Genomic DNA, 25858 nt, shown 5'->3' with positions numbered 1-25858 from the left:
GCTGCACTAGTAACAAGTGCAACCATTTTATGGTGTGTCAGCTACTCTGCAGTAACAGCTGGTGTGCATGCACTGATGAAAACTGACCTATGGTAGCTTATCTCTTTCACTGAAGGATAAACCAGTGTGGGGTAAGACTCCACCTGGGAAGGTAATACAGAATAGCTGAAATGCTTAATTCCCTTTCTTGCTTACCTCACATTAACTTGTTTGTGTGTCCATGACTTGATCCCTGAAACAGAGGTCAAGGTAAAAGACTTCCATACATATGAGTTCCTCACCTGGTGCTTTGCAGTTCTCATTTTATAGTTGTAGGGATGCAAACAGGATTGGGTAGAAGACTAAAATAAACTTCATTAATGTATCTATTATTTTGCAGATTGTTTTGATGTGGAATTGGATCTCACAGCTTGATGCAAATAAAACAAATAAAGGTAGGTAAATAACAAGCTTCTGAAAATGCTTTGCAGCAAATATTGTAATTCATTAATACATACTTTTAAATGACCAGAAATACTGTTTTACAGAAATAGAAATAAAGAAATTTAAAAAAATAATTTACTTGATTGAAATTGTATATTTTTTTCTCTCTTGATTGTAAAAGTGAAAATCTTCTTGTGCTGTTTTGTCCATAAAGTTTGTGCGTGTATAAGACTGTAATATACAATCTGTTTTACTCCGCAAATGATACTGACCTGAAAAAGTATCTTAAGCCAGTATTGGCTGCGGAGATCCAAAAATGAAAACTTCCATTTGTTAATTGAATTCTGTCCTGCAGATGGTCCATCTGGTTAAGAAAGTCTGAAAATGCAGCTCAGTGCACTTCTAAAAATTTTTTTTTTCCCTTGTAGTTAAAATGTAATTCTATTCATAACTAGCTTTATTGGTACATAAAAATGTTGATACCCATCAGAACCATATTTTAACATTCCAGAAAATGAACTGGATAATTGTAGGCTTACGTTAGATGCTTTGGCTTTCTTGTCTTTAGGAATGGTTTCATGGGGAATGACACTGACAATGTGAAAACTTTAGCATTAAAGGACTATTCCTCCTTAAACTTAATTGTAATATCTGGGCATTCAGCAGAACATATTTTAAGGGAATTTTTCTTTCACTGCAGCATTGCCAAAAAAATACAATAAATATTTTTAAAAATCAAGAAAATATCTAACCAAATATGATGGTTTCTTTTAATGGTTTGACACTGGAGGCTTTCTAACCACACAATTCTCCCTCCCCCCATTCAGTACCAAAGGTGTGCCAAGTATATATGGGAGACTGGGGAGGTAGCACCCACAAACACACACCCCCTTAATTGGTGAGATCTCTTTAAGGGGCTTTAATTGTTAATAGACAGTGCTTTATACATTTTAGGTGTAAAGGAGTTTAGTCTTCACCATCACTATATTCTTGCTAATCTGATTTAACAGAAGAACTTGAATATAAAATGCTGGGGGGTAGGGAGGGAAATTAAGGGACAAAACGGGTACATTTCTGAGGCAGGAGAGTTGAGTACTAGGAACCTGGGCCAAAACTTGCATTAGATCCGTTCTATTTTGTATGTTTGTGGTGTTCAGGGCTGTGTGTGTGTTTTGGCATGCTGAATTAAAATGTTACTTCCAAGAACCTCCTCCCACCCCCAACAATGATAAATTATGCAGCAAGTGGGAAACAGTGTGGCAGCCTAAAGTATACAAATATAGGGTTTTTTTTTTAATTAAACCATCGGCCAAACAAGAATCAAGTGTGATGCATGCTTTTGAACAAATTAAGATGGCTTGGTGGGAGGGAGGGGAAGAATTTGGTAAGGTAAGGATAAGTGTGATTGCAGAAAGCAAAACAAGTAAAAGTCTGGGTTGCATCAAGGGTATGATTGCTGTATAATTTGGTAATTTAGGAAATGTCAATGTGTCAGTACCAAAATTAGCCTGTCAGTCATGAGGAATTTCCTTCCATTTTTGACTTGAATGTCATAGGAATTTTGTGACGCATACAGATTTATGAATGAAGATGTTTGGAAAATAATGTTCAGTTTCATAACAAAATTAAATTTGGTTTCATGTATTTTTAAGCTTCCTGCACTACTACTGTTCCTACATTTTGACCATGGCAGCTTTAGGTAAGGACCTCATTCTTAAGGAGTTTTTTTGTGCTTTAAAAACTGGTCATGATGGCATTTTGTATACCTAATAGTTGGTGTTTTGTGTACATCATATTCTTCAGTTATCTAACCAAATGTAGATTTATATGCATCTTTTTTTGCTCTCTAGTAGACTAACACCTTCTAAATTGCAAAAAAAAAAAACCCCTATGTTGGCTTCATATTTTGGATGGGGTGGGTATGCACGTACAAATACAAGCTTATTTTGCTTTTCTTTGTTTAATATGTAGGCTTACGTTTTTAAAATGGTTTTGAAAATACATAGAAGTCTTAAAATAGTTGCTTTGTACATCTACCTCTTCTGCTTTATTAAGGTTCTGGAAAAGCCACTTGTCTGGATCTGAAACTGATTATGAGAGAAGCTGCTCTAAGAAATTAAAATGCCAAGTTATCTAGTGGGTAGTTTTGTGTAATACAGGAAGTAGCTTTGTGCTAAATTGTGATAGTCCTACTTTGGGAGGTGACTGATAACTATATAGGCTCTACTGCTTTGTTTATTTTTTAGAAAAAATTCTAATATTTAGTAGTTTGCGTGTAGTTTCAATGTTAGAACTGATGACCATTTCAAGTTGCTGCTTGCAAGCTTATAAAATCTGCTCCTTTGAAAAGTGGATCAGAAAACTCTGTAAAGCTGTGCACCCAGTTATTTTATTCTATACCAGAGAGATGAATTTGTAAAAGAAGAGTCATGGACAGGGAGAAAATTTGTGTTCATCCAAAACTTAATGCCCTTGTTGCCTGCTGTTTTCATGCCTGATATTACAGTCTTAGATGTTGTTTCTTCCTGAAATATAGGGTGCATAAAACACATTTTTTAATGGCTTGAATTTGGAGATAAATTTTCAGTCTAGAAGAAAAACCTTGCTGGATTAGTCCAAGCACAGAGAAAACATAATCTCAATTGGGAAATAAAAAAAGTTTTGAGAATCCCAACTCCTTTCAAGTTGGATGAAAAATTCGAAGGTGTGAACTTAGTCATTCAGTTTTATCATACAAAATTGTCTTCTAAATGAAGACTTTTAAAGGTGTGTGATCTTAGTGAAGAAAGGCATCTAGTCTGCTTTCAGACATTAAACAAAGCACAACAACAAACAAACACAAACAAATGTGCTTTAGTGGAAGAAGCAGCACATTAGTTCAACCTGGTCCACAGTGTCTGCATAGATCGGGTGCTTCGGTGGAACTTTTTGGCACTTTTATCTAATAGCTGATGGAATCAGTGCCAAGAAAGCCTCGCTAAAGTGCTCGATCTATACAGATGTCAGGCGAGCTGGGACCAACTAATGCACTCCCTCTTCTAGACATGCGCTGGGCTTGGTGTGGGAGTGAGCAAGGTTTAAAGTAAAGGGCTGCCCTTTTTTAAAGTGTCTGCAAACAACCTTAGATTCTATTCCTGTTGTTTGTGGGTTCCTTTTTCTTTTTGAATGATCTGAGTAGTGGTATCATTTGTGTTCAGAATGCCCTAGGTTTGAAGAACATAGATATCTTCTTTTTTTGAGGACACTTAACTGGATTAATCAGATGTGATGGAGAGATACCTGTAGCACTCCTGAGAGATGGAGTGACCCAATATTTCATCTGCATTAAGAAATTTACATAAGAGACTTCAGGAGCTGACAAGAATATCTGACCTACATGTTTTCCTGCTTCATTTGGGTTATTTTAATTTCTAAGTTATCACTCTGTTGTACCAGTGTCACATGGTTGAAAACCTACTGGATTGTCTCCAGGTTTATTTTTATTGAAGATAAATCCAAACTCTTTAGTCTTTCTTCTAATTCATTCTTGACAACTATTATCTGCCTTTTTATAGTGCTCCTTCTCCAAAACAATACTCATCATACGGTATGGTGACCCTGTACTGCATATATCTCCTTAAGTATCCAGTCAGAAATTTGAGGAGTGGGGGGTTATGTCAAAGTGGTGGACTGCAAAATTTTTAGAGCATCATTTTGAACAGGGATGAGCAAGGCAAGATTGCATTTGTCAAGGCTAGAAAAAAATGTTTTTGCTGCACTGGAGATTCAAGGTGAGTTGATGGATAGGAAACGCCACATCGTAGGAATCTAATGAAGAGTGAATCTGTTGAGGTTACGTGCAACTTGGATGTGAACACCTGGAGAAAGATTGTAGTATTGAAGATGACACCTGGGTGATGAGTCTGAGTGACAGAAGAGATTGTGTTGATGTCTGCAGTAAGACTGTGTAGATAGAGTAGGCTTAGGGCAGGGTGGATTAATTTAAAGAAAAATTATTTAAAAATAAAAGTTTTAACTGTGATTCAAATCAGAAAGCAAGAAAGCTTAATTCAAAACTATCTTAATTTTGTTTTGCATTTGTGCATTTTAGTTACTTTTCTAAAGAAAATATTGCTTTGTTGTTGGTTGGTAAGCATGAAGCTTAAAGTATGGGATAAAAGAGAGAACGGGTGCCAGGGAGATGAAGGAAGAAGAAAGGTTGCTGGTGCAAGTGAAGGGTGTTAGAGAGAAGTTAAATTTGTTTTCTATAGGAAAAGCAGAGGGTTGAAAGATGGATTTAGAAGGCAAGGGGAATATCGAAGTCACAGGGTTGGTTTTGGTCCTCCCATGGAAGTAATTGAGATTCCTTGCAGAGGAAAAAGTGAGGGGTTTAACAAGTATCAAAAAGTTATTTGAGATTTACAGGTGCTGGTTTCAAGTGAGCTGGAGGAATAGAGTTGTTTTGAAAGATGGATGACCTGGATATGGTGCTGCCCTGATCACAGGATTTCTGACAGATGCACTCTCAGTAGTGTGAGTAGATGTACAGAAATAGATGTCAGGGCTGAACAAGGGCTGGTTGTTGGAAAGGTGGATTGTGCAGTGGGGAAGAAGGGCAAAGAGAGAAAGGTATAGTAGTGTGACGCATGGAGAGAGTCTGTACTGGGGTGTCTAATTTATCTCTAGGTGTGCCCCATAGGGCTTCCCACGGGTCCAAAAATTTGGCAGTGGGATGAGTGGCACCAGTGTTGTTGCAGCTCTGGGGGCCACACCAAGTAATACTGCCACCACCTGCCACACTGCAAAACTTCTGGACCTGTGAGGATGCCTAGTCCAGAAATTTTCTACATTAACAGAAGAATGGGTGAAGGGGAAGACTGAGAGCAGATTAGAAGCGCCACACTGGCCCGAAAGTCCTGGAAAGGCTGAGTGACATGATTGGGCATGGGGGCATTGACTGCAACTTTTTGAAAGAGTAGGTGGTGATCAGAGAGAGAAATTTACAACAGATCACAGAAAGTGCTTGAAGACCAGGTGTGACGAAAGGCGCCAACTCGGGGCTGGTCACCATACCAACCCACCACTTCATCTAGGGCAGTCTGCCCTGTCTTGTTTGCCACGACTTGTTGGGACCAACCTGATGTAATAAGTGGGAGGCTGCCCATTTTAATGCCATGATGCCATCGGGTTTACACATTGCTCTGACCTTCCCTTACTGTGTCCCATGCCTTGCAGATGACATCATAAGTTGATTATAGCACTAGTTCAGGGCTGGGCTAAACTTTGCCCCTTGTTGGGCCTCTAGCATCCTTTCTTGCACGCTGCCGCCTCTTACAGGGCCTCATTCATACTATCCCTCACTGGGCCACTCTCACCCTGCTCTACTTCATGACTGCGTGACCAGGCTTGGCTACTCACTCTCTGGCCAGCCCACAGGCACCACTGGGCACCCTACTCTACACAGCCACCGGCCTTATGCCCCACCCTGGGCTGACTCAGCCACTGGCTCCTTTCTGAGCCACATATTTCTGCTCTCCTTGCTGGGGCCTCAGGGTCTTACACCCCCTGGGCTCAGGTGCTTCCCTCTAGCCATGCCTGCCCCTACTCAGCCCTCTCACTCGGGCCTCGGGGTCTTGCACCCCACGGGCTCAGGCGCCTTTCAGTAGGCGTGCCTGGCCCCACTGGCTTTGGGGTCTTGCACTCCCATGGACTCAGGTGCCTCTCCCTAGGCCCTACTGTATGCCTGGCCCTACTGTCTGCTCTTTAACCCACTGGGTAGTGTGGGCTGGGGTTATAAGGTGCCCCTACTCGTCTTTCACTGGGGAGACAACTGGCCTGGCATTTCTGGGGAGCTGCCCCGCCACAGGCAGCCCTACCAGACTGTCTTTCTTCAGCAGGAAGCATTTTTCAGTCATAGCCAGAACCAGGAGCCTCCTGCCATCTCCATAGCTTCTCCCTTTACCTCCAAGGTGTTCCTGAGCAGCTGCTCAGCCCGATCGTGTTGTTGTTCCTGAGAGCCTGGGTCTAAAATGGAGGCTGCTCAGCCCCCTCCTCCAATCCCAGGGCCCTCCTGCAGTCATGTGACTGGCTTATTACTCTGGCTCACACCTGGTGGCTGCCCTGATGTCTGCTTTAGCCTTTAATGTGACAGACACCCAAAGGTGCTCTGTCACATCAAGTATTTTGGTGAGTGTAACAGTGCACCTAGAGCTCCTTGTCAAATAGAAGAGGTGAGAAAGGAAATGGACAGATAAGAGCTCAGTTGTCTTATCAGTATGGAAGCTGAAGTCACCAAGAATGAATATGAGACTTGAGGTTGAGTAGAGGAAGGAGCTGAAATTGGAGAAAAGCACTGGGGGAAGGGGTCAGGTGCATGTCAGAGAGAATAACATGGAGGGAAAGAAGACAGACTTAAAGAGGAACCCAGTCTTTCCATAGTCCAACCCAGGATAGGGAGTGCAAGAGGACAAGAGGTCTGTATAAAAGAGCACTTGTAAAATCAACGTCAGAAGAAGGGATCTAGGTCTCTGAAAGGCAGGAAATAAAGGGAGCAGTCTGCAAAGTAGTAGTGGATGGTTGGGATCTTTTGGAGATGGAGATATTTTCCTTTTCTCTTGCTGTCTCTGGGAAGGTTGTCCTAGTGTGAAGCTAGGAATTGTGGAAGGAATGAACATAGGAGGAGGAAAGCATAGGGATGGAGAGAGGTTAGGGCCAATATCACCATAAGTAATTAGGATACAGATATACTAAACATGTATTAGTGAGTAGAGGTAGGAGACTGGAATGGGTAGGGAAAAGAGGAATAGTTAGAGCCTGTGGGTACTGTAGAGTGCTCAGGATCGGGAAGGAGCCAGTTAAAAAGGAGAAAGGAGGAGGAAGATAGATTTGAAAACCCCAAAGGCACAGAATATCTAGAAGTATTTTCCAGGCCATGGGGCTGAGTGTTTGCTGACTGGGAAGGGGTACTGTGATAGACATTGCTCTACAGTCATAGACCTCCTACATAGCAGTGATGATAAAGGCAGATTATTAAATTGTGGTTCCTGGCTTGGTGGCAGGATCCAGATTTGTGAAGTCTTTGTGGATCTAGGCTGAAATCTTTACATCTACATGGATTCCAAGATCTGCCTCTTGCCTTGCTTCTTTGGAGTCCTGTAACTACAAGGTCCTGAATTTTTTGAAGGAGCTGAGGAAACATTGCATCTATGTTTAAATGGGCTTAAATGGAGTGCATGGATGCTGATGGCATAGGAGTAGTTCCAATGGATGCTACTCTCCAAAACCTGCCCACCAAAAAAACAATCTTGCACATTTGGTGTACGTGCACGAAGAGTGTTATCAATATGAATTCCACATTTCCTAAGAACTATTGTTACTGAAGTTAAGTAGGTATGCTTGGCTAGATGCCAGCCATTTGTTTATGTACAGCACTAGAACCCTTAATTTGGTATACTTACCAAGTAGCCAGGTACATCTACTATGAAGTAGAGGTTGAACTTGGTAAGTTTTTAGGGCCAGATCATATTAGATGCCTCCACTGTAATCCTCTCCACCCTTCTTAAGCCCCTGAAAAAACTTTTAATGCTTTTATTTTTGTAACACATTGTCATATTAGCACAGCATTTCTCAACCCGTGGGTAGCAAGAATATATGAAAGGGTCATGAACAAACTTTAAAAATGGATTCTCCATTAAAGGAGAAAAACAGGGGAAGCCATGGGTTTTCCCTTGAAGACTGGCAGAGTTCTAATCATTTGCTTAATGTGTTTTATCTGTACTTTTTGGTTGGTGATCTCTCTGTATTTTATTATTGAATTTGATATTTAAAATATGGGTATCTGGATATTTGAATATTTAATTTTGGTGGGGCTGGCTCTCTGAACTTTTCTGGATCTCAGAGTATATCTGAAGGTCAGCAGTGTGTAAACTTGGAGTCTTTCCTCTACATTTTACAGTAAACCTCTGTAAATAAAAATATATCCGTATGTGACTAGAGTCTTAGACCTGACCCCTTCCATTAATTGCACATTATATCCCTTTTCCAAATGGTGCGGTTGTTTGGATATGTAATCTTGTCAGATGCCTTTTGAGAACTGATGCATAGTTGCTAAAGATCCTTTTGGGGCACTAATATTTTCCAAAAAAGCCCCCATCAGATTAATTCAGTACATCAGTTTTGCATGAATCCATCATAGATATTCTTCAGATATCTTTCCAAGTATTGTGTCAGGGAAATTTGTTTGGCAGCTGAAGGAGGACTAATGGCAAGATTGAAACACAATGCCGTATTTACTTGAATATAAAATGTGTACTGCCCACACCCATCAGCATGTGGGATGGAAAGCCCCTTGTCTCATATTTGCATGTGAAGTGTGGGGGCGGGGCAGGTGGCTGCTGCAGTTCTGACTCTGGTCCTGAGCGTAGGTCTGGGCCAGCGTCAGACCTGCAGTAACCTCCTACGCGCCCTGCCTTCCCCCCACCTTCCACTCTGCCACCTGACTGACCCTCCTCCCCGCCACTGCTTTCCTTGCTCTACCAGTGGGCAGGGGGCCAGATTCAAGACACCCCCTCCAATATTTAGATTCTATACCTGGAAAATCATAACAAACGTATACATTTTCTGTATATGGAATCTAAAATACTGAGTGGTTGTCTTATATTCAAGTAAATGCAGTATTATAATTGAGATGGGAAATGTCAACTTTAACTAATAGAAAAAATAAGATGTAGTGCAGCTTCTCCTCTGTTCAAAGATATAAGTGGAGTTTCTTATAACCAGACTCTGTTACTTGAAAGTTATTTTTTTTCCTCTTTTGAAGACTAATGTACTTTTCAACTGTTTCTAGACCTCTTCCATCTCCAGTCATGAGTACAGTATCAGGAGTGTTACTGTCTTGCAGTTTCCCAAGCACCAAACTTCTAGCCAAATACTCATATAGATGATTTTTTCTATTCAGGCCTCAGCCACTTAAATGCACAGGGTGCCTCAGCACAGGAGATGACTAGCCCCTGCTGAGGCACTCCATGTCCCAGCTAGCCCCTCCTGTAGGATATGGAGCAGTGGGGTAATGTGTCCCACTGCATAGCACATAGGCAGGGGCATGAGCTGTGGCATAAATTTGTTCCACTACTATTTGTGGGCATGCCCCTGCTCATGTGAACCCAACTTGTGAGTGCATCTGTAATGCTATTCATGCACCTGAATAAATTCCCGCACAGTTTGCGCCAGAGTCAGCTGCTCCCAGAGTAACATCTTTACATGCGCTTGGGACCACAGCAGTCTGAGCTGAAGCAGTCCCAGTTGCTGCTGACCTGGAGCAGGGGGCCTAGAGGGTCAGCCCCAGGCTCTGGGTGGCAGAGGGGCTGGCTGGGGCACAGTGCAGAGCTAGCTGCAGCCAGCTCCCATACTGTAGCACCCTCGTGCCCCAGCCAGTCCCAGCCCCTATCTGCCTGTGCATTTGAGTGCACTTAAGCACTTAGGTAGTACTATCCTATGGCTGTTGATTATTTTACTGTGCCGTAATAGGGGTGCACGTGTAGATTGGGGCATGTTACTGCGAAGCTAATTGGTCAACTCTGCAGTAAAGCGCATGTATATTAATCAACTCTGATTCCTTTTAACAACACTGCACAACAGGGATTGCGGAAAGTAATTGTGCCACATTTCTTTGACTTCTTAGATTCATAGATTCATAGATGTTAGGGTCGGAAGGGACCTCAATAGATCATCGAGTCCGACCCCCTGCATAGGCAGGAAAGAGTCTAGATGACCCCAGCTAGATGGTTATCTAACCTCCTCTTGAAGACCCCCAGGGTAGGGGAGAGCACCACCTCCCTTGGGAGCCCGTTCCAGACCTTGGCCACTCGAACTGTGAAGAAGTTCTTCCTAATGTCCAATCTAAATCTGCTCTCTGCTAGTTTGTGGCCATTATTTCTTGTAGCCCCCGGGGGCGCCTTGGTGAATAAAACCTCACCAATTCCCTTCTGTGCCCCCGTGATGAACTTATAGGCAGCCACAAGGTCGCCTCTCAACCTTCTCTTGCAGAGGCTGAAAAGGTCCAGTTTCTCTAGTCTCTCGTCGTAGGGCTTGGTCTGCAGGCCCTTAACCATACAAGTGGCCCTTCTCTGGACCCTGAGAATAGCCCTCTTTGAACCCTTTCTTTATTAAGGGATTGTTAATCAGATACCTAGTGTTTCTGAAATTTCTTCAGACTGGGGGAATGGGGCTGCTGAAGACCATACCTCCTTTCATGCCTGTCGAAATCTCTCAGCAACTCACTCAGCTATTTCCAGGGTAACTGATTTGATAGCAAAGGTTGTCCCAGAGGACTGGAAAAGGGTCAGTGTGGTCCCTATTTTCAAGAAGGGGGAGAAAGGATGATCCAGGTAAATATAGAGTGATTTGCCTCACCTCTATCCTTGGGAAAACCTTTGAAAAAATTAAGGATCACATTTATGGGAGTCCAGTATAAAAAATAATGCTGAAGGGCAGCCAGTATGGCTTCCTTCATAGCAAGTAGATCCTGCCTGACTAAACTTGTTTCTTTCAGATGCAGGAGTTGAGGTAGATGTCATTTACTTGGATTTTAAAAAGGCCTTTGATACAGTGTTGCATCCCATTCTTATAAATAAATTAAGCAGTTGTCACAGATTATTACACAGTCAGGTGGGTGGAGAATTGGCTTATGGGACACAGCCAGAGGGCGATGGTGGATGGGTCGTTTTCAACCTGGAAAAATGTGGCAGTGGAGTTCCCCAAGGTTTGGTCCTTGGACCAGTGCTGTTCATTATCTTCATCAGTGACTTGGATGAAGGCATGGAAAGCCCTCTGTCCACATTCACAGATGACACCAAATTATGGGGCAAAGTAAACACATTGGAGGCCAGGGAGTGGATTCAGGTAGATGGACAGGTTGGGAATGTGGGCAGAACAGAATAGGATGCAGTTTAACAAAGATAAGTATAAAGTGCTGCATCAAGAGAGAGAATCACCAACACGCCTACAGACTGGGAGGTGACTTTCTAAGCAACACAGCAGCAGAAAGGGATCTCAGAGTCATAGTCGACTCCAAAATGAATATGAGTTGTCAGTGTGATGAAGTGATAAGTAAAGCCAACCACACTCTGCCATGTATTTAAAAGGTGCATCATGAGCAAGTCTAAGGAGGTGATACTTCCCCTTTATACAGCATTGGTAAGACCACAGCTGGAGTACTACATTCAGTTCTGGGTACTGCACTTTAAGAGGAATGTGGATAACCTTGAGAAGTTCCAGAGGAGGGCTATTTGTATGGTTAAGGGCCTGCAGGTAAGATCCTACAAGGAGAGATTGAGGGACCTGAATCTTCAGCCTCCAGAAAAGAAGGCTGAGAGGGAATCTTGAGGCCATCTAGAAATTCATTGGGTGAGGGGGGGCAGCAAGGATTAGGGGATACTCTGTTTACCAGGGTGCCCTTTGGGGTTACTAGGAACAATGGCCATAAACTGATGGAGAGCAGATTTAGATTAGACATTAGGAAAAATTTCTTTACAGTGAGGGTTGCCAAAATCTGGAATGGGCTTTCAAGGGGAGGTGGGTGCTCTCTCCTACCTTGGAGGGCTTTAAGAGGAGACTAGATATGCATCTAGCTGGGGTCATTTGACCCCAGCACTTTCCTGCGCCGGGCAGGGGGTCACACTCAGTGATCTACTGTGGTCCCTTTAACCCTAAAAATATATGAAATATATGATGTTTTGGTTAACTGGTTATTGAACCCAATGATCCGTGTTGATATCAAAGTTGCCAAGAATGATACATTTAGGGAACCTGTAGTCGAACTTGATCAGGAATCCTGTACAGATAAAGTTGAGTTTGTTTTATTTATTATTAAATCTTTGTTGGGTCATATCCTGATGGCAGAGTGCTCTGCAAATAAACGTCTCTGCTTTGCAAATGTCAGCCCAAGAAACGAGATGGAAATGCGTGCTTTTAGGGGCACCGCTAGACTGTGTTCAGGACCTGGTTTTCCTGGTGTCGGCTAGCACTTGGCTAGCACTGTGTTCAAGACCTGGTGTGCTCAGGAGTGTCAGCCTCTGGTGCCTTCATGGCGTAATCATCACCAGGGATCCGGGTTTTCTGTTTGCCATGGAAAAATGTAGATTTTTCTCCTTTAAAGGAGAAAAACGTGGGAAACAGTGGGTTCCCTTTGCAGGCTGGCAGAGTTCCAGCGTGCAAGGCACTGCTTGGGGCTGGGCTGGGAGGGGGGAGAGGGCAGGGGGCACCATGTGCATGTGCGCGCATATATGCACAGGGCAGCATGGCATGGTGGAGAGCAGCTCCTGCAGCTGCCCACAGGTAAGTCTCTGGGGGCTGGGGTAGAGGCGGGGAGCACAGTCAGTGCAGTGAGAAGGGGAGCATGTGTCCCCCTGAGATTTCCATGCCCATAGTGGGGTATGGGGCTGCAATCTGTTTGATCAAGCCAGGAGCTGCCTCTGTGGCCCAGCAGGATGAAGCTGCTCTGCCCACCTGGTAGCTGTAGAGGGCACAACTTCATGCCACTGCACCCTACCTTGAAAGCCAGGTGGTGTTGTGCTTCCTCCCGCGCCAGCTCCTATCCACTGGGCCACAGAGGTGGCTCCTGCCCAGAGCTGGTCCGGCCAGGCTGCAGCCCCAGGCCCTGCTGTGAGCACAGATATGTGGGGGGGAGGGGCATGTGCCCCCCTGCTGTGTTGCCTGTGCTCCCCTTCACATGATGCCTATGCCCACCCCCACCCCCCTTCCTCACATTGGAGTGCTGATGGTGGTGGTCTGGGAAGCAGGAGTGAGGGGCACTAATGGGGCGGGGTGTGGCTTTGAGTTGGGAAGGAAGGCCATCGGCAGGGCCAGGGGGCTGTGGCTGGGGAGTGAAGGGCAATGGCATGGGCACGGCCAGGGCATCGGCATATCAGGGCAGTTCAGTGCCACAAAGCAGCGGGAAGGGACAGCTGCAGCTGAACCCATGTCCTGGTAAGTGAAGGGGGCAGGGGGAGCTCTGATTTTTCCATGACCAAATCAAATCAAAATCAAATGCCAAAATATATAGGTATCTTAATTAAGCAAATGAGGGCATTACTCCTCTCAGAACCCAGCCCAGGGAAAATATTTTTAAGGTGGCAAGTGACTCTAAGCAGGCTGTTCGCTTGCAGCCCAGTGCTACCCCACCGCAAAAACAAAAGAACAGACTCTTCAATTAAACTGGAAACCACAGGACTGTATTAATGATAACAGACAACAACAGTACTTACAATAATTACAAGATTATTTACAGTGATAAGTAAGAAAACAGAGAGAGGGAGAACAGAATAGAACAGAATGCAGACCTACAGTGTGAGAGCTGCAGTGTTGCAAATTACACTAGCACAGGTACAGAGAGCCTAGCTGTTACTGGATCTCAGGCCCTCTGCTTACAATGCAAACCGTACAGATTCCCCATCTTCCTGGGAGGTTTTCCCCTCTTCAAGGCACTCTCTTTCCTTCAATCCAGGTAACAAGTGATGCGTTATCACAGGAGTGTTAGCCAACACCAGTCCTGGTTTATGGTTGTGCTTCCAGAGGGATCACCAGGAGTCTTGCTCTACCTGGGATACACATGCACCTCCAATCGCTCCACAGACACTAGACACTCCCCAAACACCCTTCATCTCATCCAGTCTCAGACTCGCCAGACCTTAGCAGTCTCTCTTCAGACATGAGGCCTCAAACTCACAACTCTCCCCCCTCGGAGATGCACCAAAGTCACACGAGTCACCCCCAGAGCTCAGGCCCCTTTATAACCTTCAAAATCACCCCACATTTTCAATCCAATCATTTCTCCAGGGCACCTGTCACTTAAACGCTCATCCAGTTGGTGCTTCCATCAATCATCATGTTGAAACAAACATTCCTTTTCACACTTCTGACCAATCATCATCCACTCTACGTAGCTCAGGGAATAGTGGTCACCACTTTTGGTGCCAAAATCCCTGTTGCTGGGTCTCTACTGTGCATGCTGTATATTTAGGTCAGTCCTTCCTTGCAGGTAAAAAGTTCACTTTAGAACCTTGACCTACTGCACATGCGCAGGACTTGAGCTTTTAACATCATCACCTTTGCATTAGCAAGGCCAGGGAATGTGGCAGCATTGTGCACTCTACAGGGCTGGGTCCTGCCCACTGGGCCACGGAGACTGCTCCTACCCAGAGCTGGTCCAGCCCCAGGCCCTGCTATGAGCACAGAAATCTGGGGATGCGGGGGGGACACACATGCGCTCCCCTGCTGCATTGCCTATGTTCCCCGCACCACCCCCACATGTTGCCTGTGCTTTCCCCCTCCCACCCCTCATGTCACCTATGCCCATATCCCCCATTCCTCACACACTAGAGGGCTGGGTCTGGGGAGCAGGAGTGAAGGGCACCGGCAGGGCCAGGGGGTTGTTGCTGGGGTGTGAGGGGCAATGGCATATCAGGGTGTCTCAGTGCCACAAAGCAGTAGGCGGGGACAGTCGCCGCTGGACCCACATCCTAGTGAGTGAAGGGGACGGGGAGTTCTGATTTTCCATGATGAAAAAAACCAAAATCAAATGTCAAAATATATAGGTATTGAGAATTTATTTTATTATAACGATTGAGGCACTGGTAGGCCTCCAAGTTGCTTTAAAATGATAAACATATCAATAAAACATTGTGTTCAACTGATACCCATATATATATAAAATGGCATTTCATTTTAATTGCAGGAAAACTTGGATTTTGAGTTTTTAATTGGGCAATTTGGGATTTTTTTTTAATTAGAGATTGGGGGGGGGTTTAATAGAGAAAACTAGGATCCCCAAATTCATCACTTCATTCCAGAATTTGAAATGGGATGAAAGCATGCAGATTGGTGTTGTTTTCTCTGCCACATGACAGAGGCTCTGTTGCTGTGCTATAGACACATCCTTAGCCTGTGACAGCCATTTTGCAGTGACTGTTGCCTATTTCCCCCAATCACCTATAGTATGTTTTCATGCATTACCAATGGAGCAGGTAACAGCTGTTGCCCAGCCAGCTTCTCACATAATGTTTCTTGTATGTACCAATACCTGATCTTGTTACCTATTAAAAAAAAGAACGTTTGACAAAGAGGGCATGTCTACACGTGCATTAAAGCACTGTATTTCATAGATTTCATAGACATTTGGGCTGGAAGGGACCTGAAAGGATCATCGAGTTCCAGCCCCCTGCCCCAGGGGCAGGAAGTCAGCAGGGATCATAGGATCCCAGCAAGATAAACATCCAAATGCATCTTGAAGGCATTCAAAGTGGGTGCTTGAACCACCTTCGGCGGCAGTCTATTCCAAACTGTGGGAGCTTGGATAGTGAAGAAGTTCTTCCTTATGTCCAGCCTGAATCGGTCGCAGAGGAGTTCATGACTGTTTGGTCTTGTCATCCCTTGGAGTACCCTGGTGAACAGACGTTCCCCCCGATCCTGGTGAACACCCCTGAAAAACTTATAGGTGGCCACCAGATCACCCCTGAGCCTGTGCTTTTCCAGGCTGAAGAGTCCCATGGCTCTCAGCCTCTCATCATAAGGTCTGTTTTCCTGACCTCTGATCGTGCACTTGGCTCTCCTCTGCACCTTCTCAAGCTTCTCCACATCCTTTTTGAGTTGTGGAGCCCAGAACTGAACACAGTACTTCAGCTGCAGCCTCATCAAGGCTGAGTACAACGGGAGAATGACGGCCTGGGATTTGCTTGAGAAGCATCTATGGATGCAAGCAGCATTTTGGTCGCTTTACTAGCCGCAGTATCACATTGAAGGCTCGTGTTCATTTTGTGGTCAGTCATGACCCCCAGGTCCCTTTCATCCATAGTGCTAGCCAGTGTAGCACTGCCGAGCCTATAAACATGCTGCAGGTTTTTCCTCCCAAGGTGGAGAACCTTGCATTTTTCGCTGTTGAACACCATCAGGTTCTCGTCCGCCCACTTCATGAGCCTGTCAAGATCTGCCTGGATCACCCTCCTGTCCTCAGGTGTGGATGCTTTACTCCAGAGTTTGGTGTTGTCAGCGAACTTGGCCCAGTCCACTTCTCACACCAATGTCTACATCATTGATGAAGACGTTAAAAAGTATAGGCCCTAGGGCAGAGCCTTGAAGGGACCCCACCGGTCACAGCCCACCATGACGATTGACTTCCGTTAACCACCACCCTCTGGGTCCTACCACGGAGCCAATTCCCCAGCCAACGGATTGTGGTGAGGCCAAAGCCGCAGTTAGCCAGTTTTGCTAAGAGGTGATCATGGGATACCAGATTGAAGGCTTTTTTAAAGTCAAGATATATGACCTCAATCTCTTCCCCCTTGTCCAGGTGATGGGTCACCTGGTCATAAAAGGAAATGAGATTGGTCAAGCAAGACCTACCCACAACAAACCCATGCTGGCTATCCCTCAGGATATTGCCTTCAGCTAGTCTGTTAAGGGTGGCCTCTTTGATAATCTTTTCCAAGACCTTCCCCAGGAATAGAGGTCAGGCTGATAGGCCTGTAGTTTGCCGGATCTACTTCCCTCCCTTTCTTGAAGATAGGCACGACATTGGCCCTCTTCCAATCTTTGGGCACTACACCAGAGCACCAGGATTTCTCAAAGACCCATGCCAGGGGCTGAGCTATGATGCTAGCCAGCTCCTTAAGTACCCTTGGGTGTAAACCGTCAGGGCTGGCTGACCTTGAAGGTATCCAGCCTGTCAAGGTGTACCTCACAAGGTCAGCTTCGATGGAGGGAAAGGAATCTCCCTTACCCGGACCTCCTTGACCCACAGTGGGCAGGGGCATCCCATGGGACTGGTGAAAAACTGACGCAAAGTACCCATTAAGCAAGTTTGCTTTTTCCTGGGCATCGGTTGTCAGTTGTCTCATCTGGTTTGGCAGGGGTCCAGTGTTGCCCTTGCTTTTCTTCCTGGCTCCCCACATTCCTGAAAAAGGACTTTTTATTGTCCTTGATATTTGTAGCTAGCTGGTGTTCCATTGCAGCCTTGGCTTTCCTGGTTTGCTCTCTGCAGGTCTGGACCAGAGCAGAGTATTCCTCCTTGGATGTGGATCCGGTCCTCCATCCTTTGTAGGTCTTCCTTTTAAGATGCAGGAGGTCCACTAGTTCCCTGGAGAGCTAAGGGGGCTGTTGTGCCCTTTTGCTGCCTTTCCTCCGAGATGCAGTAGACTTTGCTTGTGCATCCAGGATTGCTCCCTTGAGGAGCAACCCCTCGTCCTGAACTCCCCTCCCCTTTGGGTTGTGGTCCTTTAGGGCCTCACTGACAAGCCTCCTGAGCTTGCCAAAGTCAGCTTTCCTGAAGTCGAGGACTTCTGTATTACTGACTGACTTGCCAGCTTTACAGCAGATGGTGAAGGTGATCTCGTGGTCACCTTCACCCAGATTCCCTTCGATCGATAGGTTGCTGATTAGGTTGTCCCCAGTTGCCAGTACCAGGTCAAGCAGCGCTTTACCTCTCATCAACCCATAGACTTCCTTTGTCAGATAGAGGTCATCCACGCACGAGAGAAAGCTTTGCGACTGCTCGAATTTGGCTAAGCGCTCCTCCCACGAGATGTCTGGGTAGTCTCCCATGACAACCAAACACCGGGAGCGTGCGGCCTCAGCCAGTTCCCTGGCAAACTCCTGGTTAAGGTCTTGACCCTGGGTAGGCAGGGGGTCTGTAGTAGACACCCACCTTAGTATCCCCTGTGCCATGTTCCCCATGGATTTTAACCCAGAGGGTTTCAAGTTGTCCACCCTGGGTGCCAATGTCAGCTTGCAGGGATGCGTAGCTTTCCTTGACATAGAGAGCTACACCCCTGCCCCTTTTGTCCACTCAATCCCTCCTGTACAGGGTATAGCCATCTGTAGCTGTGGCCCAGTCATGGGTGGAGTCCCACCAGGTCTCTGTTATCCCTATGACAACATAGCTATTTGCATTTAGCAGGAGAACAAGTTCCTTCTGTTTATTCCCCGAGGTCCTGGCATTTGTGTATAGGTACACAAGTGTCCCCTTGGGGGCCCTAGCATTCCTACAGTTCATTCCAGGGCTGGGGCAGGGGTGGGTTCCCTTAAGTGCCTTGGCCTGCTGGCTCTGCAAGGGTTGCTCAGCGGGCCAGCAGTGGCAATAGTCCCTCCATCCTCCAGTGGGTTTAGTTTAAGCCCAGTGGGGCAGGTCAGCCAGTCTGGCTGAGAAGAGCCTCCTCCCCAGCAGAGAGAGGTGGAGGCTGTCCCTTCCCAGCAGCTCGCTGCCTCTCTCACCAAAGAGTGTACTGTGATCATGGAAGCCAAAGCCTTCCTGATGACACCAGTGCCATAATTGTAATTACAGTGCAGTTTAGTAGAATTAGTCTACTGTACCGTTAGTATCTCATGTAGATGCACCCAGATTGTATTTTTCAAATTGAAAAAAATGTTTTCATGGGGGAAAAAATAATACATTTCATGAAAGCAGTAACTTTGAACGTTTTAAAATTGCTTTTAACCAAGGAACATGGTGGAAGTTGCTAAATATTTCAAAAGATGAGAAGACAGAGGAATTTTCTTTTTTTATCATTTTAGTTTGATGGAACTGAATTTTGAAAAATAAATCAAGTGATGATACAAAATAGGATAAGATTGTGAAAATTGAATTAAGCTTTCTTAACGTTGGCTATAGGAAAGGATAATATTTATTTAAAGCTTTTGCTGAAGCATGCTGTTGTCATGTGTTATCATATGAAGTCTTTCAGTGCTTGCCATGTTGGGAGTTAATGTACACAGACGATGAACTGGAAAACTTGAGAAAGCTGAGAAGGGCTTCTGTCTAAACATCTGGATGAGCTGACTACTTCAGTTTTTTTGTTCCCAGCCCACTCATGACCATTTTCATACTACTGAAAGTTAAGTTTTAGAATGCAGTCAACACTGGGCTTGAATATGAATAGCTAATGACTAAAACCATAACATTTTTTGAATTATGGGATGCAGAAACAGGTAATACAGAAAAACAGACTTAAAATAATTTTGATGTGAGCACTAGCTTTGTAATCAAATGGTCTTGCTTTTGTGCATTTTTGAATGGGAGAATAAATAACTTTTGAAAAGCAATTTCCCTCCTTCCCAGCTTCTTTCTGATGAAAGATGATCTTGTATAGCTTTAGCTTGTGACACAAAGCATCTTAATTCTTGTTTTTAAAGTGTAATGGTACATTGTTGTACCTAGCTCAGAAGAGAAGACATCCAATTCATAGATTAAAAACTTATTTTTAATTATTATTAAAAAATTATTCTTCAAAAATTTATTTTTTCAAGCTGTTAATACTGATCTAAAATTTAACCTCTCTGAAGTAACTGTCCTATGCTACATTAATGACTCATCATGAGTAAATATAAAGATAAGGTGACTGGTAGGTAGGTGTGTGTGTGTGTGTGTGTGTGTATATATATATATATATATATAAAAAGCTTTAGTCCTTTAGACTGAAAGGTACTTTAGCTTGGGAAGACTAAAATGAATTTTCATTTTACCTTCTTTGGTTGCATAGTTTTAGTAATTTTCACATTAGTATAACTTTAGACTTTCATATTCATATTGGAAAAGTGTTCTCAGCTGTATGTATTTTGTAGCTTGTATTAACTTGTTGGTTTGCTGATGCAGAAATTGACTGCCACTTGGTGGCAGTACTTGGCTTCAAAAGGAACCTGTTTCTGGGTAGACAAAATGGCCTTGATTCTCTGAAAATTACTGAATAGGGGGAAAAGAAATTGTATTAATTTACTTTAAAAGAGGAAATACTAATATGCCAGCATGAGTTAAAAAGGCAAAAGGTGTATTTAATCTACATGGAAAAGCTTTGTATTTTTGTAATGAACATTTTCATAGAGAAGTAATCTAGAATATGTATTCCAAGAGGTGCTACTTTGTTTTGAGCAATGCTTAACTATAAAGAATGAGTGCCCTTCATTGTGTAATCCCTTTTTAAGCCTTTTTGCATATTTTTTTTTTGAGGATGGTATACTTCAAGCCATTGCCATAGTCTAATATTAGTAAGATGTGATGCTACCTAAATGGGAAGTATTTTCCTTCCGTTTAGCAGCAAAAGGCCAAAGTCATTTTAAGTTGTCCGAACTTTTTTTTTTTATCTGTAGTATTTTCTTAGATTTCTGTGTATTGAAATAGCATAATTGAATGTGTATTTGGAAATGACTGTTCTAGGCACTGGAGCAATGTCTGTTTTCACTAGCTGTGGCTATAGTGCTCTTTTGGCTGGGAGAGAAGTGTGCTGCTTCAGTGATTTCCAGCATTGTATGTTCCATGAATATTCTGTTTGTGGGGCTGTGCCCTGAAGGGCTGAGGATGCATCCCTGGCATTCAGGCTGCGTCAGGCATCCCAGTCAGTGGCAGGCTGACCAATGACATCCCTTCTCCGTGTAAGTGTTCATGGCAAGGTGTCCCTTATTGGGACAAGTCTCATTGCCTGGAACTGGAATTGGCTTTTGCTCCTCCCTTTCCTTCCCCCCCCCCCCCCCCCCAAGTAAAAATAAAAGAAGAAAAACATTTTGCAGGAAGCAAGTACATTCTCTTTTTGCATTATCTCAGAAGTCTATGGGTTAGTGCCTTGTGCTTTTATGCTTCTTTGAACTGTGATATTTACCTGACCTAGAAAAGAATTAATCCAGCATGTTAGTGAACATGAAATTTACAGTTTGGAAAATAAGACTTAGAATATTAGAAATATTAATAGAAAATGAGATGGTAAGGAAAATCCAAAACTGTTCAGTGAGAGAACCTGGAAAAGTAATGGGACAGAATAAGGGACAGCAAATTATCACTAATACCCACATAGAGTATTTGTCAGTTTTTTACATGCACCAGCAATGTAGTGTTGGGTGAATCATCATGTGTTTGATTTGGGTGGTTCAGGTAGCTGAATCCTGTGGTTGCATGAAATGGAAACATCTAGTAAGACTTTCTAGTGCATATATTGAAGTAAGGTTTTAGGGGGACCTCTTAGTGACACTTGGACCAATTGTATATTTTGGCCTGTCACAGCTCCAACCCTACTACTGCATGTATTTGTAAAGGTTGAAAATGGGATGAAAATACCTTCTTCCCTCTACCCCCACCCATAACAGAAATATTTCTTCAGCGTAGTACAGGGTTTGGCAACCAAAGGCCCACAGCCATTTTATCTGGCCCATGGATGTGACACTTCGGCATTCAGTGGTCGGGCACTTCTGCAGCAGTCACTTTCCTGTGCTGCTGTAGGGAGAAGCACTGGTAGTGGCTGGGTTCTAGTGCCCACCCATCCGTTTCCTGAACTGGGTTACTGGCCTGCAGCTAAAAAGGTTGCCAGCTGCTGGTGTAAAGTAATATGAGACACAAATATGTTGGAACCTATTTTTTTTCCCTGTGTGACTGACCAAATGTCACAGCCGTCTTCAGAGACACATCATTGAAGAATAGACCAGAATACAAAAGCGGTATCAGCATTTTATTTAAAAAATTGTGTGGGTTTTTTTTAAAGTATTTGCATTTCATTAAGTCACTTATAGACAAAATACTTATGTCTATCACCTATTGTAACCAGCAACCACACAGGACTTACCTGAATGTTGATACATACGATACAAGAGCTACCAACCCCCTTAATCCTCACCAGTGTATTTTTCATCTACACTTCCAGGCAGATTCTTGTCAGTTTTTACCATCATGGTTCATCTGTGGTGCCATAATCAAGTTAAACTACCAAGTAAAGGCGCTGTGTGATTTGGTAATTCATTGACTGCTACTGTTCATGCGGTTGCTGAAATGTACCTCTACCCACTGTCTTCAGATTTTTTTGGCTCTCTGACCCAAGACAGAAGAAGAAAACATGTTGTTTTGGAGAAAGCAGCAGACAGATTTGGGTGAGAAAATCTAAAAAAGCTTATATCTCAGCTGTGGAACAGGCCAGGAGGAGATGCTGCTTTTCCATGTTATTAAGCATTGCATAGTACTGTGATGAACTGTTCTAGAACAAATTGCTTTGTTCCTGGACACTGTGTGCATAAAACCTTGCTGTGCATCTTGACAGCCGCACTGTTTCCTGGATGGTTCAGTGTCTGATAAAACTAATTTCTTGGATGAAGAGTAGCTGAGTAGAGACTTGGTGGGAGATGCGTTCTTGGAATCCTTCAGAATTCCTGATCGTCACTTGATAACCAGATACCCCTATAGCAAGGAAGAAACACCTTATTCTACTTAGGACATGCTGTCCCTTGGTTTCAGATTAGGTAGACTACTTTTTCCCCAGATCTATGCAGGGATAAATTGGCTCCTCCAAGGGTATGGTAGATGAAAAAAGGAAGAATAGGCTGGGTACTGAAAACTTGGACCATGCCAAACTTGCTTCAGAATTTGCAGCCTTTTGGTAGGGGGTAGAGGGCCAGAAGTAAAATTTTGAAAAAGATTTAAGTTTTAAGCACAGTTAGTCAAGGAATGGGTTCTATAACCAGTCACAGATAGAGACAGGAAAATACTTTCATGATAGTTTGTTTTCACCTTAATTAATCAATCTCCCCATGGTAATAGGGCCTCCTTAATTTTAAGAGAAAAGATCTTGCATTCAAGGAATGTATAAAAAAAAAAAAAGGACTGAAACAGGAGATAGTGTATCAACTGTGATACTTGATACCTGTGTTTCAGCATGCTCTTCTGATTCTTTTGGGTCTCAGAAAATAACTGAAGTCCTAAGGTTACAGATGACTACAATGAGTAGGATGTCAGAGTAAGTAATGGTCAATGGTAAAAGATGCAGAATAAGAATGATTTAAATGATTACATAACTGCTTGGAGAATGATGTTTATGCTCAGGTTTTCAGTCTTGCTTGACTGGACATCTGACAAAGACCCACGTATAAGAACCAAGTATCGGGTTGGTTTTAGTTAAATGAATTTGAGAGTGCTGACTGATAGGGTGGAATACTCTTTGCAAATGTCTCCTGGAAAATAACTTTATTCAGATTTAATAAAAATATTTTTCAGAAAATAAAAAGCTGACAAATTAAGTTGAATATAAATTAAATAAAGCTGTATAAAATTAACTCTGAATTCAATATGAATTCTCTATTGTACCAACCAATATAAATGTAACTTTATTGAAAAAATAACTAACATATAAATGGGAAAAACTTATCAAAATAGGTTTTTTAAATTAAGGCATTCCACTTGGTGATTTATATAATCTAAAATTAAATCTGTCCATACTGACTTTATTTTAGAACTAGAAAAACGGAATTAAAATATGTATCCCTCTGTACCATGTCCCAGATGTGCCCAACTTTTCTGCACCTTACCTGTCCTATCCTGTTCTGAATGTTACTCTGTACTTTCTTTCCCAAGGAAGTATTTTATTTGCAAAATGTGAGTTCTTTTTTTTTGCTGTGTTATGCTACTTATCAGTTTCCTGACAAATTTCACAAAATCCAATTCCCATCAGTAATTTTTTCCCCTTAAAAAGCAAAAAACAAAACATAACCCCAAAACAAAAAACCCTTCTTATCAGAAGTGTATATTGCATATAACATATGGCAGTGCATTCTGTAAACTATGAATGTGACTTTTAAATTATTGAAATTTATACTGAACGGATGTCTCTCCAATAGTAAATTAAACTCTAAAATTGAGCATGTAATAAGCAAAAACTTGTTAACAGTTTTAATGAGTGTTGAATCACAGCTAGAGGAGACTGCTGGTTATTTGCCACTACAAAAATATATTCATTTTAAAGACTGTCATGTGACAAAGGTGCATACTAAACAAGATTTAACTCAGTCAAACAAATTTCCTGTTTCTAGAGTTTCACTGTTCTAAATAGTGATAATGGTATATTGTTGACTAAAACTAGGGTTCTCCCACCTTTTATGAATGTTTTGATTTTCTTAAAAGGAGACGCAATACATAACTAAAAAAATAATTTATCCTTTTTATAGTAAAATTTCTGAAGACTGATTCTGTTAAGCTCTTGCTAGAGCAGAGTTAAATGATTTGTACCTAATGTTAAAAAGCTACTTTATCTGTGCCTTAACTTCTAGGTTTTTCTTTATTAAGGCATTTACATCAGATGAAGTAATTAGAGCTGAAATATCCACCAGTTTGTTCTCCAGACTTGCCAATGGTAAGCATTCAAAAGTTGGCATTCCCTTGCAGTTCAGGTATTGGGGCTTTAAGAAAAATACGAGATATTGAAAGGCTTCTGAAGTGGCAATGCTGGCTGTTTTACTATTCATGTATTAATAAAGAGCCAAATATTCTCCCCTCCCCACTCTGGTTTTAAGGCGTCTAAAGACAATTAATTTTTCCTAACCTTAACTTAAGTGTTTCAAGATAAACACTCTCTCTTTCAAATGTATGTGGTCTGAAAAAATGCAAGATAAACTACACTTGCATTGGTTTACTGGGTGCATATGATTCTTGGAAAATCAGTAATTTGACTGTTACCTTCCAGTCCTTTGGATAAATTTTTTTCTTTCATTTTTCTTTCTTTTAAACACCATTTTTTAGAAAGGATTACTTGTTGGGAGTCTCATTAGAATGGCCCCAAACTACACACACGTGGAGGTGGAACTACCTTACAGTCTAGTATGGAAGAAAATTGCAGAAAGCTGTGGGGGCTTGGGAAAGCTTGTACTGCTTTAACCTAGGCTGCCATATTTCTCTGGCTAAACATGACTTCAGATGGACATCTTTTGTGAATACCTAGTTCTCTTTAAAAGTCTTATTTTTCATTGTGTTAACCATACTATTGCATGAAATTATAAATGAGTTGAAATAAGACTTTTTTGCAAGAGGCAGAATTTCTTAGGGTGAGATCCTTTATAGAACCAACTGCATAGTTTAAGTCTAATAAAGAGCATCTTATATTCAAAAGCTTGTCTAACTCTCTATCACAGCTGTTCAGTTGGTTCAATAAAAGATATCATCCTAAGAAATCTTTCCCTCGCATAATTCCTAGACCATCATGGCTCTAACATCACTCGCTAAAGAGATCATCCATCATCCCTAGCTATTAGGGCTGTGGTACAATCCCAGTTTTGAAAATGTTGTTTATTTTTGTATTTAAATATTGTAACTTTGTTGTGATGTATACTTTTCGCTTAGACAAAGGTTTGTGCGACTCTTTAGTCATCTAACTGTTGTTGCTTCCAAAAATAGTGTGGCATTCCTTGTTCCCTAATTGTAAGGTAAATTAATCTCAAGTCTGGCCTAAAATGAATCTGCCAACCTTTCAGAGTTAATGTATGGTAAAAATTGTACTGTCAGTCATTCCTGATCAGAGAGTAGCTTTTCCCACCCAGATATGCCAGAAGGAACTGTAAGAGAGTCTGTCCAATTCTGGCTTGTTGCTCACTATAATGTCTTTTAAAAGTTGTGAAGATTGTGCAAAAATAATTCTGTAAAATTTGCAAAGTGGTAAAATTGATTGCGGTGGGT

General features: G+C 42.8%; 1 protein-coding gene across 6 annotated transcripts in view; it reads left to right on the top strand.

Moving 5' to 3' along the window:
• Positions 1-25858, top strand: part of ZNF644 (zinc finger protein 644) — an 84619-nt gene that overhangs the window by 27305 nt on the left and 31456 nt on the right. For all 6 annotated transcript variants that reach the window (XR_009462374.1, XM_059728038.1, XM_059728036.1 and 3 more), the window contains 2 exons: positions 380-434; positions 2076-2122. Coding sequence is in view for 5 of the 6 variants with exons in the window: in XM_059728038.1 (XP_059584021.1) it covers positions 2110-2122 (13 nt within the window). In the remaining variant the exon portion in view is untranslated. The remainder of the gene's footprint in view (positions 1-379; positions 435-2075; positions 2123-25858) is intronic.

This window comes from Alligator mississippiensis, chromosome 5 (assembly GCF_030867095.1).
Source record: "Alligator mississippiensis isolate rAllMis1 chromosome 5, rAllMis1, whole genome shotgun sequence".
Classification (NCBI taxonomy): Eukaryota; Metazoa; Chordata; order Crocodylia; family Alligatoridae; genus Alligator; species Alligator mississippiensis.
Note: the sequence above shows the minus strand (reverse complement) of the source record. Positions and strands in the feature narration are given on the sequence as shown.